Source organism: Panthera onca, chromosome D1, assembly GCF_046562875.1.
Source record: "Panthera onca isolate mPanOnc1 chromosome D1, mPanOnc1 haplotype 2, whole genome shotgun sequence".
Classification (NCBI taxonomy): Eukaryota; Metazoa; Chordata; class Mammalia; order Carnivora; family Felidae; genus Panthera; species Panthera onca.
Window position 1 is genome coordinate 27122416 of NC_138348.1, and position 18475 is coordinate 27140890.

The window sequence follows — 18475 nt, forward strand, 5'->3', positions numbered from 1 at the left end:
ACTACTCTACTCTTGTTAACTGTGCTCCAGCCACCCTGGCCTCCTGGCCAGGATTCTCCCAGCCCAGGGCCTCTGCACTAGCTGTCCCCTCTGCCTGTGACCATTTCCCCCCAGAAACCCAAATATGTTCGTCCTTCATTTTCTCCAAGTCTCTGCCCAAATGATACCTTATTAGACAGGCCTTCCCTGAGCACCCCCTTCTCATCCCTCCATCTTCCCTCTTAGAACTTCAGTTCTTTCAAAGCACTTGTAACTATTTACTTGTAAATAGTTCATCATCTCTTTCCTCTGCCTAGAATGTCGGCTTCATGAGAATAGACTTTCTCTGTTTTGGTCCCCACTGTACTGTGTCCCCATGATTAGAATAGTGCCTCATCGTGTGTGTGTGTGTGTGTGTGTGTGTGTGTGTGTGTGCATGCTTGTGTGCACATATGCATGTGTGCAGAGGAATGAGTTCTGAATTGTCCAGTGTTTGCGTCCTAAAACCCACCTAGGATCTGTCCACATCCTGGCCCAGCCACTCCTCAGGGCAGAGGGAAGAAGCATCCCCGTAGCATCTTTCCCCAGACGACTGAACAGGCTGTGTCATGTGCCATGCTGCCCCACCCCCCTCACCCTGAAACCAGGGATTTTGTGAACCCACTCTGCAGGAGGGAGGAGACAAAGGTGGAGGCAGATAATGCAGATTTTATGAAACTGAAGAACTTAATGAGGCTAGTGATACTTGGCACTGAACTCCTTGGACCTAAGAGTTTACCCCGGGTTTAACACGCATTAACTCCCTGCACTTGAGCCAGGACCAGCCTGCCAGGTGGGTTTAGAAGTTTCTTTCTTATGTCAGGTCCAGCTGCATAGAGAACTCAGGTGCTTGTCTCTCTGTCCCTCTCTCCCCATCAACATGTAAATGGGAGGGAACACGAGATACCTTCTTTTTAAAGGTAGCCAGACAGCATAGGCCTCATTTTGAAGACAGAGCTGCATTCCAGACTCTTGCTGCTGTTTTCATTTGATGGCTCATAATGAGGGTTGAACAGACCAGAAACCTGTAGTGCCTCTAACCAAGGCTCTCATGATTAGCAAGCAGTGAGGGCCTGCTTTTCCGTGCCTTGTGGGCGTTTCTGGGCTTCAGACTGAGGTTTCATTGAGCTTAGGATCAGCTGATTCTCCAGCGCAAAGGCATTTCTGAAGCAGCTCTGAGTGCCCACCTGCACTAAATCAAGAGTGTCATCCAGTCTGGGCCATGACTTCTCGAATCAGCCGTGGTGACAGGCCAGGGAATCTGTGTCCCCACTCTAATTGCCGACCGAAGCTGCTATAAAATACAATGAAAATGAGCGTCTAAAAAATAAAATCAAAGACATGTAAAACGCAAGCCAATTTGTAAAAAATTATTAGACATATAATCACTCTGTCAAATTACTGTGAGATTTATTTTAAAAAAATTTTTATGTTTGTTTATTTTTGACAGAGAGAGAGAGAGAGCAGGGGAGGGTCAGACAGAAAGGGACACACAGAATCCAAAGCAGGCTCCAGGCTCTGAGCTGTCAGCACAGAGTCCAATGCAGGGCTCGAACTCACTAACTGCGAGAGCATGACCTGAGCTAAAGTCAGACACTTAACAGACTGAGCCACCCAGGTGCCTCAACTCTGAGACTCTTTTAAAGCTCACTCTCAATTTCTGGAATTTACTTGTTGTGATCCAGTAAAAAAAAAAAAAAAAAAGTAACACACAGTTTGCAGACCTGTCCCAGTATGCAGACCACACTGTGGAGCAGTGACCAAGAGCATGTGTTTGGGATGCGGGATCCGCAGGTTAAGTCCCGGCTGGTTCACATACCACCATTTAACGTCAGCAAGCCTGGTTCCTCATTTGTAAACTGGAAATACCTCCCTTATGGGGTGGTTGTGCAGATTAAATGAGATTTAATCTATGTTTTCCCCACTCTCAAGCCTAAAAAATATCAGGGAGCAGGGAGGGAAACCACGCTGGGGAGAGTAACCCAAAGCGAGCCGTTTGCTTTGGCTGTGTGAATGAGGGCTGCAGAGCCATGTGAGTTTTTAGATGCCTGATCTGAGTTGTCTGCAGGCATCTGCTTCTTGGTCTGTGAGAGACCGAAGGCACGCAGCTGGGCTTGTGACCGAGAGTCTGGGGACCTCCGTCCCCAGCTGCCACACTGCTGCCTTTGTCCCCCGAACCTCTGGAAGGGCTCTCTCAGTACCTGGCTTCCCTTTAGGGAACACTTAAGAGTTGCTTCCACTTGTTACTTTCTTACTCGATTTTCTTGCCTGCATCCTGGCCGGGAATGTGCTGCCGAAAGGGTTCTATACCAGTAACAATAAAATAATCATAAACATGATGAATGATAATGGCTTCTACCTTGTCGAGCCTTTGAAGCATTTCCACAAGGTCTCTCTCTCTCTCTCTCTCTCTCTCTCTCTTTCTCTCTTTCTCTCTCTCTCTTTCTCTCTTTCTCTCTCTCTCTTTCTCTCTCTCTGATGCAATCAGGGATTCTTTGCCTTCTCCCCCCTGGTCCTGTGACCCTGCCAAAAGTTATGGCATTTCGACCTGGAGAAATGGAAGCCAGGTTGCAACTTCTTGAAGCCAAGTTAGCTGTGCAACTAGCTGCTGGGAGGCAGGATTGTCGGTGCCAGTTTCTGCCGCCCAGGAGTCCAAGAGCGGGGCTGGGAGCTGGCATCGCAGGGCTCAGGCTCCTCCTCTCCTGGGAAATGTGGGGTAAGGCTTAATGGCGTGGAAAAAAGTCCTGGAAGCGAGGCCATGGGAGGTGGCTTGGAGAAGAGAGGAACAAGAGTAGTAATAATGGCATTACAGTTCATCTTTACCAAGGACTCTGTGCCAAGCATGACGTTAAGTGCTTCACATTTATTATTTATTTGAATCCTCCGAATGTTTAGGTGAGATACGATTATTCCATTTTACAGATGAGGAGATGGAGGCTCTGGTGAGAAACTTACGTAAGGCACAGGGTTGCAAGTACCAGAGCCCTGACTGGAAGCCCGGAGTGTCTGACTCTGGGATCTGCACTCTCACCTGTTAACCTGCTGATTCTCTCACCTCACCAGACATTAGATTCACCGAGGGAGCTTTTACAAGATAGGATGCGTAGGTCCCGCCCCAGACCGATTAAAGCAGAGTGTTGAGGATGGGAGCCGGGTGTCCACAAGTCCCCACTCTCGGCCGCTCCAGGGGGCACCAGCGAGGAGCAGAGTCAGGTGCAGAGAGAGGAAGGAGGGAGGAGGTGGGGGTGGGGGCACAGGGCTCTCTTTCCTAGTGGAGATCTCCAGTTCCAGGGGTGTCATTTTCCCTTGCTGTCCCAGGAGAACTTGGCCGCTAATGGACCTAAGTGCAGCCCCCCACCCCCCCCACACACACCCAGAAGCTGTATTTTGAAATGAAATGGAATGAATGCGCAAAGCTAGTTTTTTTATTCTGTAAATGTTTGCTGAGCACCTCTTATGTGGTAGACCCTGTGCAGGGTGCTAGGATGCAGTGGGGCAGAGAACCAGATTCGAAGAAGCTATAGAATGAAGGTCAATTGAATAAATGAACTGGTCCTGCCATACATTGAATGACACTTCTCTTCGCCAGGTTAAAACCTGCTTGTCTTTTTCCCCTTAGGGCCGGCCTTGTCCAGAGGCACTGCCACAGGTGGGGGGAAGCTGGCCCACAGGGGAGTCGTGTCCCACCACCCCCCCTTGAGTTCTCAGGCCAGAGGAGAATGGAAGGGTGACACTTTTCCCGGAACAGAGGGGCCGGCAGGTGCCTGGGGCTGTTTGGCCCATCCTTTCTCAGCATTGTGGCCTCACACAATGATGGGACATTTCCTGTCCCAGGCCAGCGGGATATTGAAAAGACTTGAGTTGGGCAGAAACACAGCGCAGGATATGGGGACCCAAGGACCCCACAGACTCCAGTGGGTCAGGTCTGGGTCACAGTTCAGCTCATGGTCTTTGGAGTCAGAGACCTGCATTCAAGTGTAGATTCTACCATCTACTAGCCACAGGACCTTGGCTGGTTAAGTTCTGTACACGGGGACCTCCCGGTGACCAGGGGACTGGAGGGGGTCAGTAAGTGTTTGTTTACCAGGTAAGCCTCCATTTCTTCACCTGTATAAGGGGGATAATACTTGGCCCCATCATCATAAGGGTCGAACGAAAGCTCTTTCGTAGGAAACTGAACACTCGGCATGTAGTAAGCACTCAATGGTGGCGATGATGGCAGTGTTACCTGACGTGTTGGAGATGGAGGCGCCTTCCCTGCTGAAGGACCTGGGCATTGCACAGGACGACAACACGGGGCCATCACCTCCCTGCTGGTGTCACACCCTGGTGCTGGGTGTCAGAGGCTGGGACTCCCTGGCTCAAAGAGAGCCATGGGGTGTTGGAGGGAGTGGGGATGTCGAAAAAGAAACCGCATTAGCATAAGAAGGTCCTGCCAGGGCTTTTTAGTTCAGCTGTTAAGGCAAAACCCGCAGTGAAAGGAAAACTGACTTGCTCTTGTGTGTGTCTGGGTGACAGTTTCCACCTCCCCCGCCTCTTGGCTCCGGGGTAAACAGTAATTAGGCGCCCAGGCAAGGGGAGCGGTTTCTCATTAGCTACAAGCAGCCTTGGAGGAATGTGGGCAGCGAACTCAGACGTTTTCTTCTCTGTCTCTCCCTTCTGCCCTCCCCTCCAGGTGACCTGGTCTCCCGCGCCATGCATCACATGCAGGGGCGCCACCCGCTCTGTCCTGGCTCCAGCCCCGCCCGCCAGGCCCGTCAGCCACCCCAGCCCGTCACCTGGTCCCCCGACGCCCTCCACACGCTCTACTACTTCCTGCGGTGTCCACAGATGGAGTCCATGGAGAACCCCAACCTGGACCCCCCGAGGATGGCTCTGAACAATGAGCGGTAGGGGTCTCTCTTGGGCTGCACACCAGGTTGGGGGGGGCACACTACCCGGTGTGCTGGCTGACCGACTCGTGCCAGCCTGCGTGCCTCTGAGGAAGCGGCTGATGATTCACACGAATCAAGGCCTGGCCCTGGCGTGCGATGGGACTTTTCACCCAGGGTTGAGACACCCAGGGCTCTTTGAGGCTCATGATGGGTTTTGGCTTCCGTCTCTGATTTTCCAGCTCTGTCGCTCAGTTCCTGGGCTCTCTGAAATTCCTTTGCCTCTTTCATGAAGACAGGTATCCACACCTGCCTGAGAACGGAGTGAGCCGGGGCTCTGAGAAAAAGCATGCAGGACAGTGTGTGGGTGGTACCTGGCCCTCTGTCACCTGTTTTCATCATGATGATGCCACCGTCCTCTTTGTTGTTGGTAGGGATCTGAGGCACGCTGTGCCCCGTCCCCTCATGTCACAGACGAAAACATCACAGTCTGGCAGGTTACTGGTTGAATAGCCTCAGGATCCAGGCCTGCTGCTCTCACTACAGGAGCCTAACCCTTCCCCATCTGGGAGCAGGGCTGCTAAGAACAGATGTGAAGGTTCTGCACTGCACAAGGGGACCCAATGAGGGGCACAGGCAGGGGACAAGCACAGGGTCATGTCAGCCTGCGGACAGAGTGCCTTTTCTAATTGGTCTTGACTGCTTTCACATTTTTTTCTCACTAGAGAGGATCCTTTTTTACAATTTGCCCAGAACATCATAAATGCTGGCATGCGCCTCACCTGGAGGCCAACACGGCCTCCCTGCTGGCTCTGTCCATGGGCTCGAGAGTTGTGTGCCTGAAGGTCCCGGGAGTGAGAAAGACTGGCTTTGGTTCAGGAAGACCCACCAGCACACATTCCACCGCCCAGCAGGCCCTGGGGCGCGAGAGAGCCCAAGGGGCTCTGTACCACAGGGTGGAGGAAGGTGACCCGCGGCCTTGACGACAGAAGGCTGCTGCTCTCCCCGGCCCCCACCCCAGCTGGCTGTTGCCTTTGAGTGGCACCAGGTCTCGTCAACTTTGTGGTTCTCACACCTGCTCCGCAGCCAGGCCCACCCCTCCGGTGCCCCCACAGTCACGGAAAACAAAGGTGCAACGCACCCTACTTCATTCAAAACAGCCACCGTGAAACACGGGAAATCCTGTGGACATGTGGCAAACCCGGCGAGCTGGGAATGCAGGGGCCCAGGAGTCAGGTGGTTTGCGTTCATGGACCCTGAGAACTTTGTGCAAGGTTTCAGACCCCTTGGGCCTCTGCTGTAAACAGAGGGGTGGAAATGACGCCATTGAAAGGACTGAATGGTGATAGTCGACACTATCTTACTGAGGATTTACTGTGTGCTAGGCCCTGTGCTGAGCACTTTACATGCGAACACTCACTGGTGTACACACGGGAAGTGGGTGTGCGTCACAGCCCCATTTTACAGATGAGTAAGTGGAGGCAGAGAGAGATTTGATAACTTGCCAGGGCCACATAAGCTCCGCTCACAACACTGCACAGACAGTACTACCTTTCATTACAAGAGACCTACGGCAGTAATGACCCAGTACGCACACAAAGTAGATTCCCAGTAAATGCTACCACTGCTGCTGTTATGATGGGTATCATTGCTGGATCGTCATTATCTTCAAGGTGGACAGAGAATGCAGGGCCGAGGTAGGGCGCTCTGCTGACACCCAGCAAGAAGGCAGCAGGTGGAGGCCCCAGGCTTCCTGACGAAGCACCCAGCTGGAAGGTGGAACCAGAGCCTAGGCCCTAAGCCCCAGCTGTTTCTGCTTTGTGGAGAAATTGTTGTGGTTTCCAGAGTTGGCCGGGAAGGAGAAAGGGCAAGGAAAAATTGTTGCGGCGGGGGAAGCTTGCTTATTGTTTGGTGAGGTCCTGAGGGCGCTAGACTGGGCCTGGTCACCCAAGCAAAGGTGGCTGGGAGAAGATGAGCCTTCTTTGGGCCCACTGGCCTGGCCTGGGCTGTTTGGCCCTCTGGCTGCGACCGTGGCTGTTGGCTGTGGGGCAGGCCAGGGAGGTGCCCCTCTGCAGGCGTTGAGCCCAGAACCCCTTGGATGTCTTTGCGGCTGCCCTCTGGCTTTTCCCCTGGGACGGTTCCCAGCCCCCAGTGCTCTAAAACGGCACCAGAGTTTCTCTGTGACCTGGGTCGTTGTCTGTGTGTAATTGTGATAGTAGAGCTTCAGTGGTTACGTGCACACGTGTGTGTTTAAGTAGCTTGTTATTTAAAAACCACACTGTCTGTGGCACAAAGAAATTGGTAGCTAAGGCATTTTTCCATGAATCATTTCAAATGACTATTAGATACATGAGAAATTGGAGCCACGATTAGGAAAAAAGTATCCAAACGTTTGAGATTTGGGCACCAAAAGGAGGACACCCTAAAAATACCCAGGCTGGCGGACAGCCTGACAGCTGTCTGGTGGCCCGGCTCTGGGCTGCTGAAGTGGATCCCACTGCACTTGGACCCACGCCGACGGGGCAGGCCCCGGCTGGCCCTTCCTGGGCCCACTGAGCCCATGCTCGGCTGCAGGCTGGGCCACACGTCTCCTTGAGGCACTGCCGCTCTGATATCCTCGCCAGAGCTCTGGGAGATCCTCCCCTTGCCCACGAGGAGCTGGAGTTTTTGCAGGGCCCTGGCTTTGTGAGTCTGGGGATGGCTGGGATGCCTGTCTGTGTCTTTCCCCCCCGCTGTATCCCCCACATCATTGACTCTTGAAGCTCCTCCCTGTGTCCCATGTCGGGAGTGGGGGCATCCGCCCAGCCAGAATCAGACAGGGTCTCTGATTGCCAGCGTGAAGGGGGGGGGGGGGTGGTCCCAGAGCTCAGTTTGGTGGCACAGGTTTGGCCACATGGCGACACTGATGGTGCCACTCAAGTCTGTGCTCAGATTTCTGCTCTGAGGAAATTACCCTTCTTCCTTCCCACAGGGGGTGCTGTGTGACCCATCCGTGCCGATGAAGGGTGGGATGTGTGTTCACCCCTCCTGTGTGAAGGTCATCATGGCTTTCCCTGCTAGGCCACGTGCTGCCTCTGCACTGCTCAGCGGGGCTTTCGTGTCTCCCCAGAAGGGGCCCTGTTCCCTGGAGCTCCCTCCTCCTGCTCCGGATTTGGGAGGAGTGGAGGTGGGAGGAGGGAGGTGGGAGGAGGGAGTGGCAGAAACAATAGGAGCTCAGGGTGGGCGAGCGGGCGCTTTGCAAGGGACGGGCAGGCAGTCTCGGGCAGGCTTGCGCAGAACGGGGAGCCGGCGGCACCGGGGAAAGCCCCCAGGCTTTGTGCCCAGGCCTGGGCTCAGGTCCGGCCTCCCCCATGGGCCCCTCCACGCTTCCGGCTCCTCACCTGTAAAATGGGGAAGATGAAGCGAGATAACGCACATAAAGCGGCCAGCTCTTCCTTCTAGAGGGCATTTCTACCCACTTGTGTTTCTTTCCTGCCCCACAGATCAGCAAGGTAGGTGTTAGCGTTATCTCCATTTAAAAAAAATATTTTTAAGTTTATTTATTTATTTTGAGAGAGAGAGAGAGCACAAGTTGGGGAGGAACAGAGAGAGAGACAGAATCCCAAGCAGGCTCCACACTGTCAGCGCAGAACCCAACACAGGGCTCAAACTCACTAACACATCATGACCCTAGCAAAAATCGAATCGACCACTTAACTGACTGAGCCGCTACGTGCCCCAGGATTCCCTCCATTTTACAGATGAGGACATGAGGCCAGAGGGGCACCCGCTGCTAAGTGGCCGGGCAGGGACTTGAACCAGGTCCCTCTGACCCGAAAGCCCTTGCCCTTCACGGTGCCAAGCTACAGCCGTCCCACCCGGCTACTCAGACCTGGTCCTAAAGCTCTCAAGGCAATCCCAGGTGGGTCTTGGCCTTTGGGGCCACCTCCACTGGGGCCATTCCAGCCCCACCTGCCTCTCCATTCCCAGGACACTTCCCCCGCCACCTTGGGAGAGCCTCGCAGACAGAGCCTCCCTGCACCCTCCCAGAGCGCCTTTCTTGCCTCCAGCTTTGCATCATAGACACCAGCGAGGCACGAGGCAGGGTCTCAAACCCAGGATTAGTCACAGCTGCTGCCCTGCAGGGCATGCCATCACCCGAGACTGGGCTTGAAAAGTGAAAGAACTTGCTGTCAGAGATCCAGGGTTGCCCATGGAGATGGGGGAGCCTCCTTCCCCCGAGGTCTGGAGGAGAATGGACAGCCATCTGGCTAAGTGTGGTCCCTGCTAGTCATGCCTGGGGGCAGAGGGATGAGCTGGCTGAAATGGCCTCCTGGGTGGAAGGTACCTCCCTGGTCATCACGCCTCGGGGGACGAGGCGTCTGGGAAGTGGGGAGACAGGTCGCGTGGACACACAGGAGCGGCAAGAGATCTGCCAGCTCGCCTGCAAATGTCCGGGAGAAAGCATCATCAAGCAGAGCACACGAGGGAGACAGATACAGTCCAAGGTGCAGAGGGGGCTGAGGTACACAGGAGGAGAACTAATTTTCTGCTTCAGAACCTTGGGGGCTGGAGGGCCCAGGCTCAGCAGGTAGCAATCCCCAGTGCCTCTGATCTGGCAGCAGCAGCAGCAGCAGCAGCAGCAGCAAAGCCAGGCCTTTGAGGGATATCTGGGAATACTAGAAATCACGCAAGCCACGTGTGCACAAGGCAGTGTGTTTGCTTAAGCCCCTCCCCTCTCCCCGGCCCCGCACGGTGCCCCTTTGTGGAGGGAGTGTCCTGGTGTTCACGACACTAAGCCAGGAGGAGCGTGGGAGCCTAGCCAGCCTGATTTGAGATGGAGCCTGGGAACGTCTGGTGTCGTGATTTCCTCGGCTGTCAGAGCCCTATCTGAGGAGGGGACTGCTATTCAACACCATGCCTTTCAGATTGGCCTTGCCACTCACTGATTTCAGAGCCTTTGGGCAGTCAGTCCCTCCAAAGCTTAGGTTCTACAGACCACTGACATGTCATTACAGTCACTTGCAAGGTGTGAGGTCTAAGTGAGTTAACGTTCCTAACACTTCTGGAACAGTACCTGGGGCACAGTAAATGCCAGATATTAGCTGCTATGATTATTAGCATGACCATTTGTCCCTGGCAGAGGGAACAGCACGCAGAGACCTCGCGGTGGGAGAGAACACGGTACCTAGGAGAGACAGAAAGGGGTGGCGTGGCAGAGCCGGAGAATAGGAGTCGTGGTACAGGATGAATCGTGGACCGGGCTTGTGGCCTGGAGAGCCCTGGCCCTGTCATCCAGCTCAGTGCTTTCTGCGATTGGCTGGTTTTCCTTCCCCACTTGATGCCTGGACCCCTCTGAGGGTAAGGGGGAAGCCCTTTCTTCTCTGCTTGCGTTGGTGCTGGGAGGAGAGGCATTCCTACCGAGATCCACCCCGACGCCCCAGCCCGGAGCAGCCTAGCATGTGGTTCTGCACCACCAGACAGGCTCAGGAGGGACGAGGGACCAGTTTGGTAGTCATCTGAGAACACAGTCCGCATAGCATTAGTTCTGCTGAGACTACAGGGCCTGCTCGCAGGTCGAAACCCTTGTCCAGGTGAGATCCTGGCAGCAGATAGTGTGTGTCTGGCCCAGCTCTTGGCCGCTCTGTTCCGTGTCATGCTAGTCAAGAAGTTTCCAGCAGGTATGTGCACAGAATTTGGAAGCGATGGAGCCAGCAGAGGTGTCGGCCATCACAGGTCCCACCCACTCCCCCGGAAGTCGCTCACCTGTGGTTTTAGGTCCTGGGGAAGAAGAGGAAGACTCCAGGAGCCTCTTGGGTCATCCCGGAGGTGTCCTCTCCGCCGTCTTGCAGCAGTATGAAGCGTCAGCTCCTGTTTCTAGGCCTCAGTTTCCTCATTGGTAAAATGGTGAAGGTGAGGTGGCAATAAATGAGATGATACAGTGAAGCGCGAAGCTCAGCACCTGGCGCACGGCAAGTATTTATTAAATGGTGGCTGCCCACCCTCCTCCCCGTCATTATAATGGTCGTAAACGTGTTTAGATGACATGTTTGACACCTGCAGGAGGCTGTCTCCATTGCCCTAGAATGACATTTCTTAAAGTGTGACTTTCAAGTGCCATCGCTGTTAGTAATAAATACTATTACTTACCTAACCACTACGACTACCACTGACGTGTAACTATGACCATTACCACCACTTACAGACACTACTCTGGCTAACCATAGCCAGCATTTATAGGGCACATAGTCAGAGACAGCATCTTAAATGCTTTTGTTACTAACTCACATTTCTCCCTGGATTTCTGTTGCTCAGTAGGGAAGGGGTATTAAGAGAATTATGAAGAATGGCTTATATGCCTGAGTCTCCAGCCTAATGAGGGAGGCAGAAACAAGACAGGAGACGACAAATGAGCAAAACCCACCAGACAGCGTAAGAGACAGCTCGGCTGCGTGATAATGTGTGGGGTCAGCCGTCGGGCCACGCAGCCTGCCTGGGTTCAGTCCCAGCCTTGCCACTTACAAAGTGGGCGTGGCATTCAGCCTCTGTGCCTCGGTCCCTTCTTAGCAGCGGTGTTGGTGGGGAGGGAGTTAATGGACCGAAAGCGCTGAGAGCAGCACATGGGACGCTCTGTCATCAGCACCACCACCATGTGCAGGGGGATCTCAGGAAGCCTGACAGACTTGGGGGAGGGCGTCAGAACAGCCAAGGCTTTTAACTGGGCCTTCAAGGGCAGCCACAGGAGACTGGGACAGGCTGGGTAGCCTGGGCAGCAAAAGTCACAGAGGGACTTCTGTTGTTTCAAAGTACATGTTTCATGACAAAACTGAATCTACATTTTAGAAACACAAGAATTCGGGGGAGAGAATTTGGTTTTTGTTCTCTCAAGTTCTCACTGACCGCATATCTAGGCAAATAGGTCTAGGTGGGGCTGGAGCCGCTCTCTGGTGGAGAAGTACAACCTCAGAGGTGCCTGAGGGTCAGGGTCGGGGTCGGCTCCTGCCCCTCTGGCTCTGGGATTGAGCACGTCCAGCCCCCCCCCCCCCGAGCCTCAGTTTCCCCCTGTGTGAAGTGAGTCACCTCTGCTGGCCCCTCTGCTTCCAGATTCTGCCTCCTAGGGGCACTCCCCAAGTTGTGGGGAGATACCCCCCATACGAGTGAGGTACAAAGAGAGGAGAGGAGCCTCTTTGTTCTACTCCAGATGCAGAAGGGGGGAGGTCTCCCCTCAGCCGAGCGCTTCACATAAATAGGCGCCACGGATAGGCTGTGTGCTCAGTCTGAAGAAGTGGGCTCGTTAATCTTTTGCTCAGCTTGCGAAAGTGTTTTCTTATCAAATAATAGAGATGATGGCAGTGAGGGCTTTCTGCTACTGACTTAGGGTTCCCTTAAATACCATTTCAAGAAGAATTGCAGCGTTAAGCTCTTTTCTCTCTCTTCCTCTCCCCGTTTTTGTGCATTAAATCTCCCATCTGCTACCCAAAGTGGAAGGAAAAGAAATCAGAATGGCGATTGGGTGAATTAGTGCTTGTTTGCCTGTGTTCCCCAGACCCGTGCATCCAGTACGTAACCTCTCAAGTGGCAGAGCAAAGACCCCGCTGTTTATGGTCCTGCCGTGTGCAGGGGTCGTTCCTCCCACGCCTGGTCCTTCCCCATCACTTCACCCACTTTTTCTTTTCTTCAGAGCACCTTCCTCTACCCGATGTTACCCGGCTCTTCCGTACTTGTCTACTTAATGGTCTGCCCCCTCTCCTCACCCTCTAGAATGTACCATAGATCAGCTTTGTTCCCACTGTGCCCAACACCAAGAACTGTCCCTGGCACTCAATAGGCAGTTGAATACTTTGTTCGCTTATCAAAATAGGACAAAGAGCCTAAAGGTTGGACACTGGCGTCAAACTACCACATGGGGTCTCTGCCCTGCCAGTCCCTAGCTGGGTGACTTTGGGCAAGATACTTAATTTCTCGGGCCTCAACTTCTCAGCTGGAAAATGACTTGATCTGCTTCCAGAGGTTTTTGTGGCAATCATGGGAGGTGATACATTTAAAGGAAGTAGTGAACAGTAAGCTCTTCGGATGTGGGAGCTGCGATTATCAGTATAATTACTATTTTCCTCAACTTTCTGGAAGGCCTAAAGTAACGAAATTGTGTTTAATGCGTAAATAATCCAGAAACAATAGTGAACTTAAACATCGCATCTACTCAGCATGTGTGTGTGTTCTCCCTCCCATGTACCCCCCCTCGGCCCCTGTCTTTGCTTACTTTAACACAGGCCTGACAGGAGCCAGGGAGCCAGGCGAGCGACAGAGAAGAAGTAGACCAGATGTCACAAAGGCCTCAGTGAGGACAGTTTGGAACAGTGATGTGTACACACTTTAGGTTTATCACTACCCACCACCCAAGGATTTAAAAAACTGGATTTCATCCTCCCATTGGTTCAAAGACCAAGCAGACTGAGGGTCAAACACTCCACAGTCAGCGGGGTACCCGGGCCCCTTGCGTGCTGGTTTGCCCATAGCACCTACACAAGATGGACTGCTGTTGCTAAGTATGGAAGCTGGGGAGTGATTCGATATATTTCACGTGGGCCGGAAGAATCTAGTCAAAGCTTTATAGTTTATAAAGCACTTTGCATACACAGTTCTCTGATTAGCTCTCACAGTAGCTCCTGGAGGAAGCCATTACTGTTCCCACTTACAGATGAGCAGACTGAGGCCTAAAAGGGATAAAAGGGGCCGCCCAGGTCACATCTAGGAAGTGGCAGATCAGAGCTCAGGCAGGGAGGTCTGATTACGATAGCGCAACGTTCATATCGTCAGGGGTGCTGGGTCTCCCTCCGCCTCCCAGAAGAGAGGAGGCAAGACCCCAGGAGCCAGGTCTCTTGGTCAGCACCCCCCCCACCCAGCGTGATTTAGGCAGCTCGCCCTCAACTACTCGGGGCCTCTTCCCCAGCAGACGTGAGTTCATGGGCTCGGGGTGGCCAGCCTGAGGGTGGGCATCTGTCCAGCCCCTGACAAGGAATGAGCCAGGGACGGGGGGCAGACAAAGGAAGTGGCAGTGCCACATAACGGGGGATGGAGACAGGACAGGATCCTGGCCCAGCCGTTGACAAGCGCCCGCGGGGGCTGCCTGTTGCGTCTGACTTCCTGCCCCATTGTTGGGGCCACCCGGCCTCACAGAAAAGAAGATTGGGAACTGCCAGGCCTAGGGGCTTCATTCGTTGGGAGTGTTTTTGTAACGCGGCAGCCACAATCCCCTTTGTCTGCAGTACCGCCAGGATCCCAGAGAGCCTCGGTGCTGGGAAGTCCCAGCTTTAAAGGGAATGGACTCTGCTTTCTTAACAGTGGCTTCCAAGGCTGAGCTGTTGACATTCCAGAAACTGAGGATGAGGACAGGGTAGCAGCTGAGATGCGGTCAGGTCTGGCTGATTTCTGGCCCTACTTTCATGCCCCACCTCGGACAGGACAGCCGTCTGGGACTTGCCCCTGCTTTGCTACTTTAATATTGGACATCAAGGGGGAAAAGACTCTCGAGAGGTCTAGAGAATACACCTGAGGCTTTGGGGCCCGGCCCAGCCCTCCATTCATTCCTTGCGGACCTCAAGGCTGATGAGGTGAGGTTGTGGGTGTAGACGCTGGGAGTTCGGGTGGGGCCTGGGTAAGCCACTGAGGCGAGCCTTCTCTCCAGCCTGCCTGCCTCCCGGGTTTGGGCCAGCCAGCAGGCTCACAGCATTTTGTGTGTGGCAGTTTGGTCTCGTGAAAGACCCTAGAATCTTGTGTGTGTTTGTTTTTCCTTTTGAAGCCGGAAAGATTGCCATTGGCTAGCTATGTGGCCTTGGACGTATGTCCAAACCTCTCAAAGCCTCAGTTTCCACATTTGTAAAACGCACACCAATAATTATACCTCCCCTGCAGGGTGGCTGTATTAGAAAGAGGGTAATGCTTGCAGAGTGACCTTATGCTTGCTCAGCACATAGTAGGTCCTCAACAGATGGTAGCAATATGGCTTTACTGTCCAGAAGCCAGTGCTGGAGTCTTCCCTGAAGCTGCAGTGGGGATGTGGGTGCAGAAAGCAAGGTCAGTCCTAGGAGCCTGCACCGGCTGGGTGTCCTGCCATCTATGGCTTGGGTCAAAGCCACCAGCTGCCAGTCAGGAATTTCCCCCCTTAATCTCTTTCAGGCCTCAGGAGCCCCATGCCCCTACCTCCTCCTAGAAGTTTCTGGAAACTCTTTACCTGACAGTGTGAATGGGTCATCTTTTTGCCTTAGACCGTGGAGGAAGGGGAGGCAAGTTTTGTGTGATTATTCTCTGCTGAACCCAAGCAGGAATGCTATCCAGAGACCCTAAACAAAAGACACCCCCCCCCCCCCCGCCCCAGGGGTCTGTGAGATAAATCAGCAGGACAGCGGGGCCACAGCCTCTTCCCAAGCCTGCCTTGTTTGGCAGAGGCTGATGGGTGGTGGCGAGTGCCCTCACTGTGTTTGTGATCACGTCGGAAGCCCTCGCCCGTCTGGTTTCCATATGGTGAAAGAGTTTGTGGTCTCTTGTCGACACAGACGCCGGGCACGGCTGAGGCAGGCAGGGCTCTTGCACATGGCAGCAGTGAGCTCCCTATGTGAGGTGCAGGGGAGGTGTGGCCCGTAGGCCAAGGGAGCCGCACCCCGGTGAAGTGGAGAGAGGCCCGCTTTCACGCCGCCCCCTGCCAGGGGTGTGGGAAGGGTGCTACTCTGGCCTCCTGGACCCGCTGCCTGCCCATGAGGCCACCATGCGGGGAGGTTGGGCCTGAGAAATGCGCCAGATGCCTTTGACCTCACAGCAGTCGGGAGCCCTCCCTGGGGCGTGAGAGAGGGCGGAGATGTGGCGGCCCGTGTGCCGGCTCCCCTGGAATCCGCACCGTCTCGCCCACACGGATGCCACCCTGGAGTGAGGCCCACTTACCAAAGACAGATGGCTGGGTCCCCTCCACCGAGGCGCAGCGCCACACTGACATCTGCAGAACTACATGTGCCGTCTCCCTCCCTGGGAAGGCTCCACAACAACATCCTAGCTGGGCCCCGCCTCCACCCCGAAACTGCTTGAGCCCCAGTCAACTGAGCCCCGCCCCAGGAAACTGCTCCTGGGTAGAAAATCCTCCTGTGAAATGGTTGTCTTTTTATCTGGGAAGTATTTTCTTTTTCTGAAGGGAACCCGTTGCCAATACCCAAGCCAACTCGAGCCTCCAGGAATGAAAGACGAAGCGGGTCCCCATTTCACGAGCTCGTTTGCCTGCGGAGAGTTGGGCCAGATGCCCTCGACCTCGTAGCACTCGGAGCCCCCTGGGAAGAACTCTGGAGCCCTGCAGAGAGTTCTGGAGTGAGAGCAGATCCCCGAAAACACGTTAGCAGCCAGAGGGCTTTGCCTCCCGGAGTGAGGAACATGCCACACGTTTACCAATTCAAAGATTTCTGACGTGGGCCCCTGTGCTGAGGGATGGGACGTGCCCGCGAGCGGAAGTCTCTGTCTTCGAGAAACTATAGTCTGGGGAGAAAGCAGGCACAAGTGAGACCCTGACAAGTAGGGTACGTGCCGTGCAGGTGCGGAGGGCCTGCTTCAGGGTGGGCAGAGGCCTCCCACTGCCTGGGCGGACGGCGGGAGCCAGGGGCTGTGCTTTACCGAGGCACCCTGACACAACGGTGACCGGATGTCTCGGTTCGCCTGAGCTGGTTCCGGCTTGCACCTGCTGTCCCGGCGTCCTTGGCAACGACACTCCTTTTTCCCCTCAAAAGTGGTCCAATCTGGGTGACAAAAGACGGGGCTATTGTGCCTCTAAGATGAGGAGGATGAGGAAGAGTGCAGAAAGTAGAAGACCAGGGCCAATTCTCTACGCTGAGTGACAGCGGAAGGCACCGTGTAGGAGCTCGGGGGCTGGGGGACACTGCCAGGGACTGCATCCCAGCTCTGCCTCTTACCCAGGTGCATGGTTGGGGGCAAGTTACTTCACCTCTCCAGCCCTCAGTTTGGCCGTGTGGAAAATGGGATAATAGTACCTGCTTTGTGACGCAGAGAGGAGGATCGAAGGAGTCAAGAGATGTGAAGGGCTTGAAATGGTGCCAGGAGCTTAGCGTGCTCTGTAGATGCTAGCTCTTCGTGTTTCTCTCTTTTTTCCTGGAGCCTGTTTTTCTGTTTTCAGGAGCCAAACCAATATGCCCCAGTATTCACACGACTGGCCTCCCGCCCCAGTGCCCACTTTGTGGCTCCCATGGAGCCTGATGGGCAGTCACCGGGAAGAGGCAGAGAAATTGCTCACAGCTTCTCCTGACTTGGTGTGTTCTAAATTTATATCCATATGCGTATCTGGGCAAGTACAGGGCTTTTTAGCACCTCTAACCCGTAACACGTGAGTTTTAATAAGAGAAGTGTATTTCCCCCTCAGAAAGCCCTGAGCTCTGCCTCTGACAGCGGTTCCTTGACCCCACGGGGAGACTCTGCCGTGGGTCAGCCGCTCCAGGTCCTGAGGCGGAGGGGCCGGTGGAGGAGATAGGCCTGGGGGTCCCAGCTCTGACTCCAAGCTAGGCCAAACCATTCCGTTTACCAAACAATTCTAGAAAAATAATTAGTCCAAGATGTGAACCGGACTAGAATTGCTTCCTTTGTGCAGCAAGTAGCATCTGACTCTGGTGGGACAGCAGTGGGTTTTTCCTTCCTGGACGGTTTGGCCTGGTGTTTGAGGCCACAGCGGCTCTCAGAAATCTTAGGCAACCTGTGGTGAAGGCCTCAGAGCCAGCATGGGAGAGCCGGCATGGGAGAGCCGGCCTTCTCCCAGAGAAGAGCTGCATTCCATTGGACAAAGCTTGGCCTCTTAGCCGGTTCCTGATGGTGCCACTCTGCAGCCCCAGCCCGGACAGCACGGCGGGGAGGGACGTGGGAGCAGTGCGTGCAGCGGGGAGATCACCCTGTGCAACCCCACGGCTTGGCGGGGGCCCCAGCTGAAGGTGGGGCGAAGTCGGGGGAAGAATTTAGGGCTGAGGGTGGGAGACGTTCTGGCGGGCCCCTGTGAGGTTCCTCGCCCGTACTAAGGGTGCACACAGGCAGGGTGGGCTGGGCGTACTGGGGAATGGGGAAATCTCATTAGAGAGCGAGCCTGAGGCGGCGTGGACCTCCCCAAGCCCTCCTGGCCCCCGGAGCCAGGCCCGCACCCGAGCCCTCCGTGCTCCCTGCCAAGAGTAGAAGTTAAGAAACCACAGCCCGGTTTTCCCACGGCTGAGCTCAGGCCAGGTCTTGAGGCCCTGCCCGGCCGGTGGGCACATCTGTGGGGCTGCCTGCGTGCTCATATCCTCTTCCTCACAGGTGGGCACAGGGGGGACATACCTGCCAGTTGGGGACAGAGGCACAAGGCTTTCTCGTGCCCAGGGCTTGGGTCGTACAGCCACCAGTTACGGGCCTGTGCCCCTCTGCCAACCTGCCTCTCTCTCTGAGGCCGCTGCCCACCTCCGGGAAGAACAGAGCCCGCTTTGAGCTGGAAATTAGAGTCGTTTCCTGTTCCATGTTGTTAAGACACTGCTTACAGGGCTGTAATCCCAATAAATCATATGCTTGCTGAGTGGGGCAGGGTTTTTTTTTTTTTTCCAGGC

At 54.6% G+C, this 18475-nt stretch overlaps 1 protein-coding gene across 1 annotated transcript in view; it reads left to right on the forward strand.

Moving 5' to 3' along the window:
* Positions 1-18475, forward strand: part of ABTB2 (ankyrin repeat and BTB domain containing 2) — a 174706-nt gene that overhangs the window by 129326 nt on the left and 26905 nt on the right. Inside the window, exon 3 of the mRNA XM_078433369.2 lies at positions 4694-4907. Within this exon, the coding sequence (XP_078289495.1) occupies positions 4694-4907 (214 nt within the window). The remainder of the gene's footprint in view (positions 1-4693; positions 4908-18475) is intronic.